We start from the raw sequence: 20171 nt of genomic DNA, 5'->3' as shown, positions 1-20171 counted from the left end.
CGTGGTTGGGTGTGTGCCCACGTTATAGGGATGAGACTGGTTTACAGACTACTCTACAGTGATGGGGATCATGGAAGGATTTTAAATAGAGAAATGGCTGTACTCTAGGAGGTCCTGGTGCGCTGAGGCAGTCCTGGTTTTTCCTGGTTATCCTAGCATCAATATTAATGATGTCCTTTTCTTTCCCAAAGTGTCCCAGTCTGCACGGTAAATTATGTGTTCACATCGTACGACTTTAGGCATTTTCAGGCCTGAAGTTCCCCTTTCCTAAACACTGACTAGCTCCATACTTGCTCTCCTAGTCGTGGAACCTGCAATCATTTCACTTTAAAAAAAAAAAAAAAAAAAAAAGCCCTTTCATCCCACAGCTGAGTCAGTTCCCGATACATAATAACTGGTCAAAAACGGTAACATTATTAATTTCTTCCAAGAAAGAAATTTAGCAGCTTACATTTGAATTTGGTGCTCTGCTGATCCTGAGATAGCAATTTTTCATCAGGTTGGGAATCCCAGAAACCTAGCACTTGTGTCATTAGCGCCTCTTTGAAAAAGGAATCTCTAGGGTTTGAGACGGTCTCCAAATCAAAGGAACTTAGCGGAGGGGGAGTAGGGAGAGCTGCTTTTCCAAAGCGGGAGCTGCCTTCCTTGAGCCAGTGCATTTCTTGACTAGCTGTGGCTGCTTAAGGCTCAAGTCCAGGCCTCACTCCACGTCCAAGCACCTGTTGTTCTGCCCTTCACTCTTCTAGCCGGTCAGCTGGCTCCTGCTGAGGGAGGGCAGTTTAGCCAAAGGCCTGGTGGGGGGAGAGCAGGGGTCCTAACTAGCTGCCTTACCAGCAGTGAGGTCACCCTCCTAAACTCCATTCCTTAGTACTTGTCTCCAAGAAATTAGATGACTGGGGCCGGATGCATTTGAAGGCCGACTGCAAACGTCATCATATCTTGAATGCTTCCTCCTCTATACCCGCGGGCATTGTGGGGAGACAGACCCTGGTTTGAGTGACCCACAGTGACGCCGCTTCCTCCTGTTAGCAGGCTCCAGGAGGTCGCGAGTCTTCGGTCACATGTGTGACCGCGCTGACGGGGCAGTATTCCAGCGTTTGTCTGTGTGTGGTCCTGCAGTCAAGACCAAGATAGAATACCTCTCCTTTTGCTGGTAAATAATTCATTTGATGAGAAAGATAAAGACATTTTAAAAAAGGAAAGGCAGAGAGAGCGGGGTCTGTAAGACTGTGATTACAGTTAATAAACCTTGGATCTCTCTAGCTTCTGAGGAAGCTAATCTTTTTTCCTCCTGCTCCCCTTTTTTGGTTTGTGTTTCTCCAGCATTTAATTAAAGTCAAGGAGGGGGATACATCCGTAAAAATCACTTAGAACCAGCTCCACGGGGGGCTGCTTCCGTGTTGCCTGTAATAATCTGAGAGCCGTGCGTCGGGCTTGGCCCAGTGCTTCGCAGTGGCCGTAGCAGCAGAAGCTGTCTCCTAGCTGCACTGCTCTAGCACCCTGGCCCTCAGCCCTGCTCTCCAGTCCCGAGACGGGCGGCGCGTGCTCCCTGTGGGCAGCACTCCTCGCCCGAGGACACGCTCCGTGTGATCCGGAGGCTCTGGGCCGCACCGGGAGGGCAGCGCGTCTGACGAGGCCCCTTGAGGGATCTCCCCTGGAGAGGGTGGGCTGCAGTCCTGAGAGCTCTCGTTCAGTGAGAGGTTAGGGTGATCCTGGCTGCAGGAAGTGTCTGTGATTCCACCACATTTGGAGCAGTTACTCATAAATGGAATTTAGTTTTGCCGCGCACTGAGGAAATGGACTGCTCCAGGTTCTAAATCATGCCTCCTTCTGACAACTTGTTTCGTTCCCAGTTGAAGATAAATTCTTGTTCCGCTCTCTTCTCCTTAGGAGTCTTCCTGGAGCAAAGGGTTTCCACACAGAATCTAGTCCTTAATTGACCCTCCTTTCAGTGCTGTCTTCTCCAGGGAAGCCCATTGAATAGGGTGCGGGAAAGAGGTCTCTCGTGTGTCCTCATTAAATATCAGAACCACGCAGGCACGTTACTCTGATCATCTTTCTGGTTCAGGTGGGGACGCTTCGTCTCCATTCTGGTCCTTTGTGCTGAGGGATTCACCCCCTCCCCTTATGTAACCCATAATATAAAACTTAGGTGTTGCTTATAAAACCTGTAACCTCGGGCTGAATGACTTTCTCAGTCTCTTGCCTAGGTCCTGAGTTAGCAGACGTGACTGTGGAGAGACTGCCAGAATCACCCAGCACTGCGTACGCCGCTGCCTCAGCTCTGCAGCCTTAGTTCCTACAGGTCACACGGTGGGCAGGCTTGCGTGTCTGATGGGAAGAGCACCGCCAGTGTACCTAAATGCCCTCACCTCCCAGGGGGCTGGTCAAGCTGTGCGTGGCCGTCATGTTTGGTCTCTGTGCTCTTTCTCTACCACAGGACATTAAGTGGTACTTACTTATTCAGCTACACTGACATTGCCTTTGACCTCAGACATTCATGTTTTCTCTCTCACTTTAGCCCTCTTCCTCACTTGGATGAAGTTCTAATTTACATGCCATAAAGTTCACCCATTTTAACTGTACAAGTCAGGGAGTTTAAGTCTGTTAGCAGAGTTGTACAAACATGACCATAATCCAGTTTGAGAGCACTTCCAGCACACATAAAGATCCCCTACCCCAGCCCCTGGCAGCCACTTAGCTACTTTCTGTCTCTGTAGGTTTGCCTTTTCTGTACCTTTCATGTCAGTGGAGTCATGCAGTCTGTGATCTTTTGTGTATGGTTTCTGTCCTTGACCGTTACATTTTCAGGGTTCATCTGTGCTGTAGCGTGTGTCAGTGGTCCATTCCTTCCAGTGGCTGAGTAATCCTCTGTCGTGTGGGTGTGCCACATTTTGTTTGTCCTTTCACCAGTTAACGCTGATTTTGAATGATGCTGATGTGAACATTCATGTACAGATCTTGGTGGAGACCTCCAGTTTCATTTCTCCTGGGTGGGTTCCTAGGAGTGAAATTGCTGGGCTGTATGGGGAGTTTATGTTTAACTTTCTAAGAACTTGCCGAACTGTTTTCTGGAGTGGCTTGCACCATTTTATATTCCCACCAACAGTACACGAGGTTCTAGTTTCTCCATAGCTGCACTGATGGTTTTTTTTTTTTTCTTTAATAGCCATCTTAGTGGGTATAAAGTGGTATCTTGTGGTTTTAGCTTGCACTTCCCTGATGCCTAATGATGTGGAGTATCTGTTCCTGTGCTTTTTGGTTATTCCTCTATTTTCTTTGGTGAAATGTCTATTCAGATCTTTTCTCCATTTTTAAATTAAATTGTTGCTGTACTTATTATTGAGTTGTAAGTGTTCTTTATATATTTTAGGTACAAGCCCTTTATCAGAAATAGGATTTTCAAATAATCGTTTCATATCTTTTTAAGCACCCCTTTTAGAAAACCCCCATGGCTCACTTCAGGCCTGAGAATGAGGGAGATCCAGAGTGGTCTTCTGCCTCATCTCCCCCATCTTTTTTGGTGAGACAAAACCCATTCTGCACGTTTCCAGGGTTCTCTCTAAGGTAGATTCTCTTCTCTTCTTCTCTGCATTAAGCCAAACCTCAGTTTTCCCTCTATATTTCTACCCTACTTCTTCTTTTTTAGGAGATTATTATTTTTTTTTTCTTTTTAAGAATTACAAAGACTGTCCTTGGTATGGGCTTTATTTTGGGCTCTGAGCAAATCTGTTTTGAAAAGAACCCTTGCGTTTAGGCCACTACCATTTTCTGAGATCAGTTAAGCTCCTTTACACCGTTACTTCTTAGCCCTGGTTGGGCTCCCGTGCATCTTTTTTCTGCCCATATGCCTTGCATTGAGTTGCTACCATTATTGTTTTCTTGGGGTTTTCCCCTCACTTCTGGTTGTGGAGCGGAAGTCATTACTGACAGCCATCTCCTTCATTGCTGCTCCTGTGGAAGTCCCCAGATGATTCTGTGTTTATGGGTGTTACTGCTGATTATTACAGGGCAGCTAATAGTAATAAAAATACAGTTTTAGGGAACAGTGCAAGCTGTAGAAATTTTACCAAGTTTTCATAGTAATTTCTTCTGGTTATATTTCTTCAAGCTCTTCTTCGAGGTTGAAAGGCACTTCCCTCGGTGCTGTGAAAAGTCTCAGGTGGGTCACTTTGCATCCTGAGTTTTTACCTTCAGGCTTAACGCTCCCCAGCCTGGATCGTCCATGCACCAAAACCAGTTGAACCGTATTTGCGAATTTGCCGACTTGCTGAAATGCGTCTGTAACCCTGATGTCAGTATCTGTCATTGGCGCACATGTGCGGGTGCCGGCGGGGGCGGGGTGGTGGTGGTGGGAGCTGCTCTGTGGGCGTGGCCCCAGCTGGCCTGGGTCGAGGGACGGTTCTGCTCCTGGTTTCAGCGTCTCAGAGCGGCGGCCAGAGGATCGAGTCACAGTGCGGTGCGAGCAGCTTGGGTGCTGGGCCCCTTTCTCCTGAAGCTCGCTTCTTGTGCAAAATAGAGAAAATAGACTCCACCAGGGTGAGTTTTTAGGACCGAACGTTATTATCTCTGTGAGGTACGTATGTATGTGTCTGTGTGCGTATTTCCCTAGTAGCCGTGGTGTAGCATTTGCTTCGTAAGTATTTTCTGGACTTTACAGAACATAAACGACCACAGACACCGTGTGCTGACTGTGTACTCCAGAACACTCCTCACCCTCTCTGAATTTGTGTCTCTGTGTGAAATGACTTGTGAATCTCCGTCTCCCGGCGACTCCCTCCGGAGCTGGCGCCCACGCCGTGTCTCTCCCTGGCAGTCTCCTCTAGGCTGAGCTGGGTGCCGGACTGAGCACCCGCGTCAGAGGCTCACCTGTGTCGCAGGGCTGCTCCTGGAAGCTGCCTTCACGTCGTCTGTGCGGGAGCTCCTGCAGCCTCAGCCCGTCCAGCCTCCCTCACCTTTGGTGCAAAGAATCTTCCCCCGGATTCTGCTGCTCTTTGCGTTGCCTTTACATACACTTCCTCTGTCCTTTTGTGGAAGCTTCTTTGGCTTCAGCCTATGGTGAAGGGTGGCTCTTCCTTCTGTCTTCAGGTCACCTCCCCAGGCAGAGGATTCCCAGGTTTCCAGCACCAGGTCTGTCTGCTGAGCTCTGGACACTCCGCATCCTCCAAGCTGGCCAACAAGCTGGATACTTGATTATGCGGTGCTTACTGCACGCCTCTTCTTCAGTGTGCACAAGATTCCCAAGTTCAGCCTGTCTCCAGCTCAAGTTGCCCTTCCTTACCCTCGCCCACACAAGACAGAGCAGCTCAAGTGGCTTATACCTCCTGTGTTTGCATTTTGGTGAAAGGTACTTTTTCCTACAAAAATTACTCAAGGCAGGGCCTGAACAGCAGTCTCTCTTCTCTGTCCTTAACTTTTATCTTGCGGGATAGGCAGTCTGTTCACAGGGTTAGAAACCTGAAAGAACCACCAGGCCCCTCACCTGTCTCCTCGCTTTGTCTCATCTTCCCACCTGAAGAGCAGTCAGCGCATGGAGCCCTGGGGACACCTCCGCTTCGGCACAGACTCGCAGGATGCTTAGAGGGTGGCAGTTGACTTGAAAGCAGAAGACCTTTCCTAGGTACATAAAGGAAAGTCTGTATTGCATTTTAGAAGATTTCTAGCAAACAGCTAAAATTAGTAAGAAATTTATTTTCAATGACATATACTTTTCTGTAAGATTCACTTCTGTACAATGCCTCATTCTGTGATAAAATAGATTTGACACATGAAGACGTGACAAATACACATTTTAATGCTTTGTATATATATCACTTGCCTCAGTCTTCCTTGTGAACCTTTTAAATTTGGGATGGTAGCTAAGTTTATGTACTTTATCATTCTCCCAAAGAGTATTTATTATACGTGCCATTGAGCCCGCTGCTGAGGATACAGCAGTGCAGAAGACACATCCCACACCCTTGAAATCGTGCACGTCGCTTCTGAACTAGCAATAGAAGCGTTGGGTCAGATTTATTGGCTGTTCTTCATTTAGTTCAGGAATTTTTATTGAGTATTGATGTGACTTGGTCACTGCACTGGCCCTGGAGTGTCTTCACAGGTGAATATGCAGTACAACAAAAGGGCTGATGAAATGGCTTCCGTGGAAAGTGAGTGCGTGAACAGTTGGATCAAGACCTACAGCTGTTCACGTTACCTTGTAAACCATGTCCTGTTCTGTCACAGTTGCACACACTCCTCAGTTTACTGACTGCTTTGGCGTAGTGTCTGGTGTAGGCGTGTGAGAGATGGTCGTAAACTACTCTGGCCACGTTAGACTTGGGTATTATCAGCCCACTGGGTGGAAGTACCTGAAGCAGCTGATGGTGACATGTGTTCTTGATATGTGGACATTTTAGACATAGTTTACTTAGGATCTTGGGGCCATGCTCCGTAACTGTTTAAACCGACACTTTCAGATTTCGTGTAAACATATTTTTAAGATTCACCTGTAGTAAAAGAAAACAGTACTTATATCCATAAGCTGAGAGAAGCCTGAGGGACTGGAACGTTCTGGTAAATTCCAAGGCTTGCTTCACGCGGCCTTTCCCAAACCTAGAGAGCAGAGAACAAGTCTCCAGTCTTAGGTATGTCCCACTAGCTAAAGAATTTTAAGCTTAACATGGCAAGATTCAGTAAATGTTTGACAGTGTCTTTTGTTAATATGCTTTGGTAACGTGATATAATAAGGCGCAGAACCATAAGAAAATATTTGTATCGTAAGTGGAAATGCATTCGATCAGTTTCTCTTATCTGGTTATCGGTTACTTAATCTTTTGCTGATCTCATTTTTTCTTCCCTTTTCTTCATCTACCTTTGCACTATTTTGTTTCTTGGCGTTATACCCCAGGGTGTTCACGGAAAGAAAGAATTAAACCTATTCTTGTCTGCTTTTCACCTGTTACCATCTCTGAATTCTTCTAAAGTTACTTGTAAATCTTCCCAAAGATGCCTACTTTATTCAACTAGAGTTAGTAATAAAATATCATTGTAACTTGTTTAAAGGTGTTTTTACATATACAGTTGGTCCTCTGTATCCACGGGTTCTGCATCTATGGATTCATCCACCGTGCATCAAGATATTGGGGGGGAAAAGTCCAGCAAGTCCCTAAAAGCAGAACTTGAATTTGTCACGTGCCGGCAACTATATACATAGCATTTACTCTGTATTTCCTATATGTAGCATTTATGTATTGGGTATTACAAGTAGTCAAGATGATTAGGGGAGGATGTACAGATGTGCAGGGTGCATGCGGTTACTACCATTTATATGAGGGACTTGAGTTGCACAGATTTTGGTATTTGCAGGGGGTGGTCCTGGAACCAACGCCCCCCCCCCCCCACCGCCCCAATACTGAAGGGTGACTTTTAATTCTCACTGAGAAACTTTATGCTAATTTCATGGAAACCGAATAACTGATTCACCTACTCCCTCTTGTGGTAAATATTTAGTTTTATCCCGATGCTTTTATTTGTAGTTATTAACTCTTGATTATCATTTTAGCAAGGAGAGCACAGATTTGAATAGTCCAAAGAGATTTAAAAAATCATTTAGATGGGCATGGCAATAATTAGGAGGGTGTAGCTAGGGTGCTCAACCCAAGCTGCCTTGTTAGGGTCACCTGCAGAGCCTGGGCCTCACCCTGAGAGATTCCCTCCCCCTGTTTACAGTTTAAATCAAATTAAATTTAATCGACTTTGAAATTTGATTTTAAAATTCACAGGTTATTCTAACATGGAGTCAGGGTAGAGAACCACCTATAAGCTGCAGTTTTGCTTCTACAGTTAATCAGTTCTGTATTCAAGGGGAGAGCATGTTATAATTTCTAATGATTTGTACCCATCTTGTACTTTATGGTGTGTGAAAGACTTTTACATAATTTACATGATTTTCCCACAGACCCATTCCATACAGTAGGAAAGACCTCACATGGTAAGTGACTGGTCTGATGATCCAGCTGTAGCAGGAGCCAGGATTGGAAATGAAGGCACTGGCCTTAATCCACCCGGTTTCTCAGCACCCTGCAGTGCTTCGGTCTCACACGGACTGCGCCTTGTTCATCTTCAGAGCTCCTCTGGTTATGTGCTGTGCACTGTGAGGTGCTTTTTGCTTGTGGCTGTTCCACGGATTAGTTCTCCGCACAGCACGGAGGACACCGGGCGTCCTGGGCGCTGTGCAGCTCTCAGGTGCCCGGGCCTGCACACCACGCTCAGTGCTTCAGAGGGGGCGTGGGGGTGCTGGGTGTCACACAGGGCCAGCAGCCATGTAGGTAAGAAGTAGAGGTGTTGATAGACACTTGATACCTAGACCTAATAATCAGCGACCTTTATGTATAAGCTCTCATTATTGACTAACTGGAAGATGATAAATAAGCTGGTTTAGGTCCAAATACTACAAAAGAAAAACAGTCTTTAGATTTTTTTGTTATATAGGAATTTTGTTATATTATTGCTCTTAATAAATGGACTTTTGCCAGCCTTAAAAATAATTTCTAATATAGGATACCTATGTTTTTCTAATACCTGTATTTGTCTTAATAAACTTTGACTTCTGTGTAAGTTTCTGTTTTCTCTTTAGTATTTAGCAATTAAAGATAGTGGTCAACTGTCAGTACTTTGGTTTTTTAAGAATTTATATGACAAAAGTTAAGCTTTTATTATTTCATAGAAAAATCTCTTCACATTGGCACATACAAAATAACACTGGCATCTGTTCAGCACAGTCAAATTAACATTTCATCTGTTAGATGGTGATAGGGAGTCTTAAGCTCTCGTCTTTTGGATGCCATTTCAGTTTTCTCCAGCAACAGTTTATACCTTTCTATTAGAATTATTGTACATTACTTATTTATTTGAAAATCTTGTACTTTTTTTTTAAATCTCTTTGACTAAGCTCATTATTTTTTGATCGAAAAAGTTATACATGCATGTGTTAAGACACACTTCAGACAATAGAGTGTAATGGTGAGAATGCCTCCTTCCCACCCCAGGCATCTTAGTCCCCTTCCCTAGAAGCAGCTGTGTATGCTTTTTTAGTTTTCTGTGTTTTATTCTTCCATTCTATTTAATAACAGGTGTCAAATGAGTTGTAATAAAGAGCATCGCGCTGCAATTTTATCATATGCTTGATGTGTTCTAGTTGTATATCACATTCTAAATAAATGAGATACTGGTGACATTGCCATTTAAGTTCTGCCTTCTATTAATGCATTCTTTTCAATTTATTTTTTTCAACATGTTAATTACTGTTCAGTTTATTAGTGATAATTAAAGATATATCTCCATGATATTTTAAAATTAAGCAGTTCCACCTGTTAAAAAATCATGAATGGTGTTTGTACTAGAAATTAATGATAGTATATCGTACATGTGTGTTTATGATACTATCAAACAAATCCATTGTATGTTAATGAAATTGTCTTTATTTTGTGTCAGGGTGATGTGAAAAACAACGTTAAGAAATTTTCTTAACAAACTTTGAACCTTATTTCCAAAAGGTGCCACTTTGCTTTTAGATATTGTATAAGCAGAAAGCAAGAAAAGGAAAATGAGACCAGTGGTGTCTTAAGTGACAAACAGCCTACGTAGTCCCTTTTGACTTAGAGCTCTTAAGTTCAGACGCCCTCTGTTACTAAGGCAGTCTGAAATATTGAGCAGAAGCCTTGATTTCTACATTCTCTACTTGCCGCCTTTATTATAGTGTTTATCCGTTCGGTCCTATTGGAAGCTTCAGCCCCAGCAATAGTGACCTTTTTTTATTGACCTCTCATCCATATAGCCCTCATTTTGTTTTCCAGATGGTTGATGAGTATAACTAGATTCCTAAAATGAAAAAAGTCTCCGTTATGTTTTACGTTCAGTGGATTACCTTAAAAGGGTAGAAGGAAAATTAGATTCATTTCCTAGAGCAATATTTTCCTTACTATGTATATAATGTTAAGTAACTGTAGTGTAATTTGAGTTTTTTTAAATGAGGAAAACTTTACTCAGTGTTTCCTAGCCTTTTTTGTTTCCTTACGGAAATTCAAGTTTTCAGAATAGTCAGATTCAATACTAAATTAAAAAGTGACGTTACTACGTGTACTTCTCTAAGTTTATTTTTTTTGTGCCATTTTCGTTTATTTTTTGAAAAAGGAAATTCTAGTTTTTGGCAGTTTGTCTTTGGTGATATTAAGGAATTACAAGAGATCTTAAAAGATATTGGATGGGTGTCCCAGTTAGCAGATGAAGACTAATGGTTTGACAGTAAGGAAACAAAAAATGAGAAGCAAAACATTTAAGATTTCATTGATCAGAATAACTTATTTAAAAAAGTATAAAGCATTTCAAAGGAAGGTAATGCTGTAAGTGTTGTGGTCAGATGGACCTTTTTATCTAATCTTTTTTTAATCTGAATACATTTTCCAAATAGAATCAGTTTTTTTAAAAATTAATCAAATGCAATAGAAATATAGTAGGTTTATCTGCTTTTGACCTGAAGATAGTATCTGAACATTTTGGTTTAATTTTTATAGTTAGGTAATTCCTAGATTACAAACCAGTATTTTCATGTGCCCCCCTGTACATTCAAAAATGTTAATTGAGGACTGATTTTTTTGTTATTTTAAAGTTCTTAGAGGTCGGTAGAACTCCAGTATATGTTGTATTTTTAATGGCATTCAGAAGGGGGCACATCCAGTTAAGTAGTTCCTAAGATACATACCAGATACAGAAAATAACACACACACACACTTTTTCCTGAGAGACCAATCTCAAAGTAAGACAGGAATATAACAAAAACGTAGAATGGAAAACCTGATTGGCTCAGTCTCAGAAGTTTGGGACGAATGAGATGACTAGCTCAGAACAGTGTGTTACTGTCCTGGGGTCGTGGGGCAGGCACAAGGCACAGTAGCCTTAGGAAATGGGAATCCTGTTGGTCACATTCTCGGCCAGTAGCAGGGTGGGGGAAGGAGCAGTCCCTAGATCGTTGCCCTGTACCTCGTTCCTGGACTGTCACTCATCCTTGGCTGTGTGCAAAAAGAAATGCCAAGTAAGCGGTGTAAAGTGGGCGGGAACAGGAGAGTCAAACCAGCTCCGCCCGGCGCCACACTCCCCTGGACAGTGGGAGCTCCAGAGGCAGAGGGTGTGGTCTCAGCCCTGGAAGTAGCATTCACTGGGTCGGGGGGTGCTGTGCGAGGCTTCTGTCATACCTGTGTCAGCCCGTGGATGCAGACGTTTGAGAATTACCAAATTCTTAACAAATGGTAAAGGAGAAGCTAAGGGTAATTAACTTAAACTTCATATAGAAATATGATTATCTCTTTGGCAGTATTGTCCTGACAGATAAGCTACACCCTGGAGAGAACTCTTTGTGACTTAGTTTTTTTTAAAGCGGTGTAAATAGGTTTCCATATAGCTTTTAAATCTGTGGCTAGCAGAGACATATTTCAAGCCCTCTTTAAATGCTCCTGTGATAGATAAATGAGCAGAAATTAAAAGAGCTCTATAAAGACATTCTTAATATTTTTTATAAATGCTGCTGCTACAATTGCAGGTCCTTTTGGAATAAATCATGGGATTGAGCTTCATTCAGATGTGGTGGAGTATGCCAAGGAAAAGCTGGAGAGCTTCATCAAAAATAGTGATAGCTTTGATAAGTAAGTATTCACACCTATAGTTCTGCTTCGAAAGCACTTGATAAGTAGACGCGTTGACATGTCTGTTCCTCACTACCGTTAGTTTGCTGATCCTGGGTTGTCAGTTGAGTGCAGGAACAGTCAGTGTGGTATAAAATGAGAGAAAAAATTAAGCTAGAAAACTGCTGTGATTTTTAGTCTGTGTACGTATATAGCGAATTACAAATCAATAACTTCTGTGTTTTAATTATATGCTACTGTCACTTTATTAGTGGGGTAATGTTCCATTCATCAAACATCATACAAGTACCTTTCCTGAAGATAGAATGTAACGATGTGCTTGGCATTAGAATACTTCTTGGGAACTGTGTTCACACCTTTGGGTTAGTAATTTACTAGTCTGCCCTCTTTGTTTGTAGCATAAGAGTGATACCTGTTAGAATATGGAGGACTTTCTTAAAAACATGAAGTTACTTAGTAATATAGCCAGAGGAAATTATCATCGAAGTATATTGATATATCCTGTGAGGGCTGTGTTTGAGAAATTTGCTTATAGAACCATTGTTTTGAACTCCTACTTTCCCTTAGAAGAAATACTGCACAGGCGTTGGCCCTTGCGTGGGCAAGGAAGTCTGTTTGCTGTGTGATGTCCCTAAAGTTCAGCAGTGGTAGTACTGTGGGGCAAAGGCTGCTTCTGCTGAAGTCCGTGAACTCCTGTGAAACTGGAAAATTTGGAGGGCGTTTATCTCTCTCAACTAGTCATATTTTCAAAGAGAGAAAGGCCTAAAACGGATAGGAATCAAGCTTAGAACCTAGTCCCTTTACTGTATAGCAGAGCTTTGGTCCAGGGTTCCAACCCAGCTTGTTGGGAGTGGGCCTCACTCAGCTCTGGCCTGGCCTGGCCTGGCCTTGCTTGGAGGTGGGGACCTGGGCTGGGGGTGGGTTCTGAGCTGAGGGCTGTTCCTAGGGTTCAGGCCTGGGGGACAGCGCTAAGAAGGAAGCAGGAGGGCATTTGAGGGTCTCCTGGAGCGTCTTCCCCCCTCTCCTCCCTTCTCTGCCCCTCCTCCCCTTCCTTCCCTGGCCCTTTTCTTTCCGTCCCCTTTGCCATGGCCAGTTTGTATGTGTCCCCTGGCAAGTGGCACTTGGTGGGTTGAAGAACAGAAAACCGAGGTGCCGCAGAGTCCGCAGTGCAGGAGGGAGTGTGACTGGGTACGGCTTTGGCTTTGTTCTGTGATCAAGCCAGTGGATCTGAGCAAGTCCCTTGAATTTTCTGCAGCAGTTTGCTGAACACAGTTCCTTATCTTATTTATAAAGAGTTAACATTTAATTCATGTTTTTGAATCATTTTTCAAATGCTTACCGTGTGGAATCGTATTCTGTTTCCAAGAGTAACATACTGTTTGACAGAAATAAAATAGTTTTGAGTTCAAGTTATTTGATAAGAAATTGAGTTTCAATGTTAGTATCCTTTTGTGTCTTCATCATTTCCGTCTGTCTTATAATTAGTGGTATGGTAAGTGCTTAAGATATGGGCATGGCTAGTTTTTATATTGGTTATTAGAACTATGGAACTTTGTTGAATTTATTGAATTTCTGTTGTTCTAAGTATTTGTTTTGATGTTGAAACTTAACATACACATAAGACCTTTTGAATACAAGTAAACTTGGAAAATATGATAGTAATATCACTAAAAGCAAATGTTTAAGGTCTATCTTAAGAACTGCTATATATTAGATAATATATTTCAGGTGTTAACACATAAAGGCACAGATAATTCACTTTTGGGTCATTAATCAGGCAGAACAAACTCAAGGAAGAACTTTGAATCATCGAAGTACCTCTTTACAATATCTGTGGAGTCAAGTTTCTTGCTGACAAGTGGGCATGGTCCTGGCAAACAGTAAAATATGTCAATTCTTTAAAGTATTTCTGTGTTGATGTAATTTAAATATTAAGTAATCTATAACACAGATAATTTTGAAGGTTTTATATATTTAAGTGTCTCAATTAAAATTTTTTTTTCTAAAATTGTTTTCATGTAATCGTAAGATGATCAAATGTCCTTGGCTTGTATTTCTTAAGTGTTGTTGTTACCGTGTTATACAGGTTTGTTATCCATAAAATGGTGAATCATCAAATATGGTGATATGACTGATCTAAATGTTTCTTTATAATTTTTAATGGTCTTGTTACTTTAGTTAATCAGACTTTATGATATGGTTGTTTCTGAAGTGTTACAACTTACTTTTAAAACAGATTCTTATATTAATAAACTATTCTGGAAAAAAAAAAGACAGTTCTGGAAATGTTATCTATTCTGGTTTTCAAGTCACTCCTGAAATAGTGGTTACGTACTTCAGATTATAAAGGTATCTTGCACATACAAGGGGTAGTAGGTACTGGGAAATGCTTCGTTTTGCACAAAGTCGTGAGTTGGGTGGAAGTTAAGTAATCAAAGTTGAGTCATTTAATGGGCTCCTTTAACATCATTTGGTTTTGGTGATAGAAATGATGAAGATGTAGTAGTTTTCTTCCTATCTTACTTGTGTTTTGATGATTTCTTTGATTTTTCTTGGCGTTTGTTGATAATATTCCTAGTTATTTTCAATTTTTAAATTTGAAAACCTTGCTTTGGAAAGTTATGTTTAAAATTCCGTTCCTAAGCAATTTTATTATATTTAATTGTGTACGGGTCATCAAAATACGTTTTAATTAATAAAATATAAAGTAACTCAGGAAAACAAATTGCTATTTATGTATTCCTTAGTACTTAGTATTGTTCCTTAGTACCAGGCTATCCTTGATTGTGTGTAACACGAAGACAGTAGAAAGCTAAAACCTAATACTTTTCCAATCTTATTTATCCTGTTGGTTTGGATCTTTTTTATCCTGTTGGTTTGGATCTTTTTTATCAGTTCCTTTTTCGAAAGTATTGTCATGTCACTTATGATTTAAACTGTATCTTTAAAGTTTTCTTATGTATATCTATTGGAGATCATAGTGAACTCCCAAACACAGTAGGCGGGAAAAGATTCAGTAAACTACTCAACATTAGATTATGTAATGTAAGATACATATTTAAAAAACAATATACAGATGTATGTTTCTGTGTGTGCTTTATAAAGCAAGCTTGGTTCCTGAGTCTTGAAAGTACTATTTCTTCTTTCAGAAAAAAGATCCTTAGTATAATGTATATACTTTTAAACTTTCTTTCTATGTCTTGGTTCTGTATCAGCAAATGAAATAATTTGGAGAGGCTACCCTGAATTTACTGTACTTGGAGATAGGAGGGAAGGGGGAGTTCTCTTGTGTGGTTTATTCCTTTGCTCTGCCTGTGGTATACCCACATGTACCGAAATTCCCTAATGAACTGACATTTGATTTCAAAGGTTCTCTAAAACACCGGCAAGCTTTTTCAGATGAAGGACCAGATAGTGGATGTATCTGGCTTCCTGGGCCAAGTGGGCTCTGTTGCAGCTGCTCAGCTGTGCCACTGCAGTGCAGAGGCCTCCTGGGACACCCTGTGGAGGGGTGGGCGAGGAGTTCTGGTACCACTTCATTGACAGAAACAAGTGCGGGCTGCGTTTGGCCTCTTGTCCGTGGTCTGCCGACTCCTGTTCTGCCCGTCACACACACGCTCCGCGACGTTTTTATCTTAGCCCAGTGGCTTTCGTGAGCGAAGGAGAAGTTTGGGGAAGGTGAGGTTATCTGAATCAGTGTTTGTGCAGGTAGAGTAAGCAAAATAATCTCTCCAGCTGTGTTTACTTGGAAGAGTAAGTCAGTTAAAGGAGCGTGAATTATAAACCTTTACCCTGTAAGTGCTTTGCAAGTAAGTGGTAATTGGTGTAGCATTTATTTACGGCTTCATTGATGTATTTGTATACGCTGTATACACGGAGCCGACTTGGCTCCCTAGAGGGCATGCTTTGGGGTGTGCCATTCCCTGTGAGACAATAGGTCCTGTCTCCTCTCCCCTCCAAGGAAGCTGTACCTGATTTTGGAAATACTCTACTGTCATTAGCCACATGAGTGCAGCGTAGCCTAATTGAAGATTTTCATTCTCTTTGAATGGGGGACTGTTGTTTCTACATAGTTTGTTGTAGAAATGAGTCATGAAGACAGTAATGAGATGATAAAAATAACAGCAGGTAATGTGTATTATCTGTTCCTTAAGTACCAAGTACCATTCTAAGTGCTGTACCCACAGTCCTAGAGGCAATATTGATGTCCACATTTCCCAGATGGGTAAACAGGGTTAGACAGTCCATAACTTCAGCTAGGCCAGTCTTTGTTTAGTTCTGATTTAGCTATGATGATGTAAAAACTGATTTATCAGGGGTAAGCTGTGCCAATGAATTACAGCCTAGCGACTTGGCCCCAGATACAAAAGTTGAAGCAGCACTTTTATTTCCATCATTTATTTATTTTTTCCAGATTAGAATTTAGGGACTGCTGTTAGCATGGTTACGTGCACTATAGCATTTTTATCAGAAAGCACACCTACCTGTTCATTAATGAGACTTACCTGTGGTATGGGTGATGGAGATGGGCAGGAGAGGAAGCATGTCCCTCAGGGTCAGTCAAGGTACACACTTTAAATTACCTTCAGAGCTAGTGTAGTTGTCTGCATTTTAGAAGAATTTGATTGATTTGTGGCAATGTCTAGTGTCCTAATTTTATTTTTAATTATAGACTCCTTTTCCACATTATATAGTTTGCATTGGAAAAAATTAAATGCTACTGTATTCTATGAGTTTATCACTAGAGCAGTCCTGCTTCATCTTTAAGAGAATTATGGCATACTTGAAGTAGTTTTGCTATCTTAGATATATAGTCAGTATTATTTCAAACTAGTTCTCGGATACTTGAACACTTTGGTATATTAATAATGTTCAGATGGTAGTTGTATGAGAGATATTATAGGTCGTAAACACAGTTTTTAATCATGACAAACATTGAAATGGTGGGACAGAAAAATGCTTAAAAATAGTCATCAGGGCTACCAGTTATGTATTTTAACATCGGTTAGAAATGGCATGGGTAAAAGTTTGATGGCTTCTAACACATTTTAGGAGAAGAAATTATTCTGGGAATAACATACTGTTTGACAGAAATAAAATAGTTTTTATCCCAAGTTACTTTATAAGAAATTATTGTTGAAATATATGAAGGCTCACTGTTACACGACGTACCTGTCACATTCCCTGTAAAATGTTTAGAGATTGTTTTTGGTCCTGTGGAGTCTCCTAAAGCTCTATTCAATGAGAAATCTGTGTGTTTACTCTTCACACTGTGCTTTAAATGATGCTTGAATTATTCTGGAATGAGTTTGATACAGTTGGAAGGGAAACCACTTGAAAAGGTAAAGTCTTTGATTTTTTAAATTTTTTAAATTCAGTAGCTTAATCCTTGGTTGTAGGAGTTTTTGAATGGTATAACTGTACTTGGAGATCAAGAGATTAACGTTTCCTTGGGTTTTCTTCCCAATGGAATGTTGTGAAGTTTGTTTTTTTTTTTTGCAGTATGCGGGCCTCTCTGTTGTGGCCTCTCCCTTTGCGGAGCACAGGCTCCAGACGCGCAGGCTCAGCGGCCATGGCTCACGGGCCCAGCCGCTCCGCGGCATGTGGGATCTTCCTGGACCGGGGCACGAACCTGTGTCCCATTGGCAGGCGGACTCTCAACCACTGCGCCACCAGGGAAGCCCTGAAGTTTTGTTTTAATGAAGTAGTCCTAGCTGTTAGGGTTCAAATGTATATTATGACAAAGTGTTTTAAGAAAAAGAAGTGTCTGTGATTCATTTGGCAGGTTGTTTTGGACGAAGTATGAGAACAAGATAGGATTCTTTCCTTTGTCCTTGAAGTCCTTTATTCCACGGGAATAATAGTCTGAAATTTCAATGATAGTGTCCTATGGCACATGATAAACTAGGTGTGCAAACTGTCAGCTCCCACTCCAACGGTGTATTGAAGGGGAATGTTGTTTTTTCTACTCTCAGTCAGCTCCTAGACCTAGACTATCCATCTAAGAGGGAAGCTGCAGGGCAAGGCTAGGTCACCCTGGTCTCCTAGCAGCTTATCAAAAGAATTATATGGGCAAGTTGGCAAGGTCCCTGCTGTGAATGGAATCGTCTGTCCATCTCGAGATGAAGATAATCCGGCATGCACCTGTAAAGAAAAGCACTGCTGAGGTAAGTGATTGGACTTCGGGTGCTAGTTTGGCCAAGCGCTCATGTCGTAAACCAAGCTATCTGTGCTCTCTCTTTTCCCACAAATGATTTTCCGTGCACATTTTATTTTAGTAAGGGCATGTCAAATAATTTTCCCTCTCGACGTAAGAGTCTAAAAAGCCATTAGATTTTCAGGTTTAAATCAATAAATAATTATAAGTCTAAAGTGGATGAATTTGTAGTTACTACATTTTAGAACTGTTTAACTTTTTTTTTTTTGTATACAGGTAACTAAGTTACCTAACTTGTTAGGAAGTATAATTTGGTGTAATATAGGAGTATAAGGTATCTGTATCTGGGAGATTTTGTTTTGGAAATTTTCTTCAAAGGATAAAAATGATTGCTACTTTTCACATTACTAACAGACATAGAATTTTAATGAGCTCCCCTAAATCAAGTATGAAAACTGGAAGAGAACACAAGAACCATACTTTTAGGATTAAAATGATAACCACGTAGGAAGTCTCCTTTTGGTAGGTCTCTTATCTTTCTTTTTTTTGTTTATTTTTGTTTTGCTGTTTTTTTTTTTTCCCCTTCTCAGGTTCCATTTGTGTGTGGTTGATGTGGAAAGGTGGAATTTGGATTTTTTTCTTTCACTATTTTTAAACCTAGATTTTATGTATAAATCTATAAATAATGTAGCACTATTTTATAATAAAGTGAAAACTTCTGGTTAGTTTATTACTACAGTCTTCCAGATTATACAGAATGGTATTTTTGTTGTATGTCCTTTGCCTATAGAGGTTTGTGGAAACTTGGGGAAGATGCAGCTTTCAGAATCTAGTTAAAGCTGAAGGAGGAAACTGTTCTCTTTATTTTCTTTTTTACACTGGAAGAATTAGTAGCAGTTGTAATTGACTCTAGCCACACGGTAGCTGTCATCCATGCCTCAAATCAGTCATTTGTTCTTCATACGTATACGAGTACATCCATAAACATTTGCCTGAAAAAGTTTAATCATAGACTTTTGAAAAAATATTATTAGTAGGATTTATATGAATTTATTTACTTGAAATGCTATTTTAAAAATGAGCCATAATTTCAGTATCAGAATACAGAATGTCTAAGTAAGATCCTCACTTCTGCCTCGTCAGAAATACTAACGCTCATCTCTAAATCCTTTATTAGGAAAGATAATCTATAACCCATTTGTGTATTTAAAAAAATAATGTTATAAGTACAGGCAGTTTGAGAGTTGTTTTGTTTTCTTTGATAGCGTGAAGGATTCGTGAATTATTGGTGAAGGTGAAGCCATAGCTCTAAGTGTAATGAACAGTACCCAGACGGAACGCTGTCTCTGCTAGACATGCTTCTTATAACTAGTAAATTACTATGCTAGGTGTTTTTGTGCCTACATTTAAAAACATTCACCTTTCTACCTGATGTGTCCTTGAAGCTTTACTATTTTGTGTCTAGAAATAGTCCAATCCTTCTACTCTTTTTGGAATGTTGTCTCAGGTTCAGTTAAACTTTAAATTTGAGTATGCTGGTAAAGGAAATTAATTTGTTAAATGAAAGTGTAAAGACCCATATGCATTTGTTAGAGGTATGTGGTCCATTTGCATTAGTAGAAGTTATTTATAAATTTAGAGGTCTAATTTTTCTCTATAATGATTCTTTGTAATATTCCCTAAGTGGAAGCAGTTATACTTGTTCAGATCTGCATTACAAGGGAAAAGACTTTCTTTCCTAGAATAAGGTGGCTTATTTAAGATCTTCAGGAAGGCCCCTAAAAAGTACCTTTCAGGGGCTTCCGTGGTGGCACAGTGGTTGGGAGTCCGCCTGCTGATGCGGGGGACGCGGGTTCGTGCCCTGGTCCGGGGGGATCCCACATGCCGCGGAGTGGCGGGGCCCGTGAGCCATGGCCGCTGGGCCTGCGCGTCCGGAGCCTGTGCTCCGCAACGGGAGAGGCCACAACAGTGAGAGGCCTGCGTACCTCAAAAAAAAAACAACAAAAAAGTACCTTTCAGTTAGAGGACAGTTGGTTTGGTTTATTCATTAAAGGCAAAAGTGTTTGTTTTGGTTTATTTTTACTGTTTGAGTTTTGCCTTTTTTTTAGCACTTGGGGAAAAAATCATGTATTTTGTAACATGAAGCTACAGTAACATATAGCTACAGCTATACAGTTATTTATAGTTATCCAATTTAGTAAAACAAGAACCATCATATTGATACAGAAGGTGCCATGGGCACATATTTTTTCTGTAACTGTTTCTGTGCAGGTTTCTCTTCTAGTCCTGGGGTTCTTGTGATTAACATATTTAGTTTGTCAAGTTTGGGTTCATCT

At 41.0% G+C, this 20171-nt stretch overlaps 1 protein-coding gene across 6 annotated transcripts in view; it reads left to right on the top strand.

Annotated features, from left to right (window-relative positions):
- Nucleotides 1-20171, top strand: part of PCMTD1 (protein-L-isoaspartate (D-aspartate) O-methyltransferase domain containing 1) — a 60703-nt gene that overhangs the window by 27888 nt on the left and 12644 nt on the right. For 2 of the 6 annotated variants that reach the window (XM_030859780.3, XM_030859778.2), the window contains one exon: nt 11576-11678. The exons of 2 other annotated variants lie outside the window; for them this stretch is intronic. Coding sequence is in view for 1 of the 4 variants with exons in the window: in XM_030859778.2 (XP_030715638.1) it covers nt 11576-11678 (103 nt within the window). In the remaining 3 variants the exon portion in view is untranslated. Of the gene's footprint in view, nt 1-1032; nt 11679-20171 lie in introns of those variants that run through there. 2 more of the 6 variants (XM_060287599.1, XM_060287600.2) reach the window with 2 other exon arrangements.

The sequence above is a fragment of the Globicephala melas genome, chromosome 17, assembly GCF_963455315.2.
Source record: "Globicephala melas chromosome 17, mGloMel1.2, whole genome shotgun sequence".
Taxonomy (NCBI): Eukaryota; Metazoa; Chordata; class Mammalia; order Artiodactyla; family Delphinidae; genus Globicephala; species Globicephala melas.
This window is presented reverse-complemented; position numbering and strand designations above follow the sequence as displayed.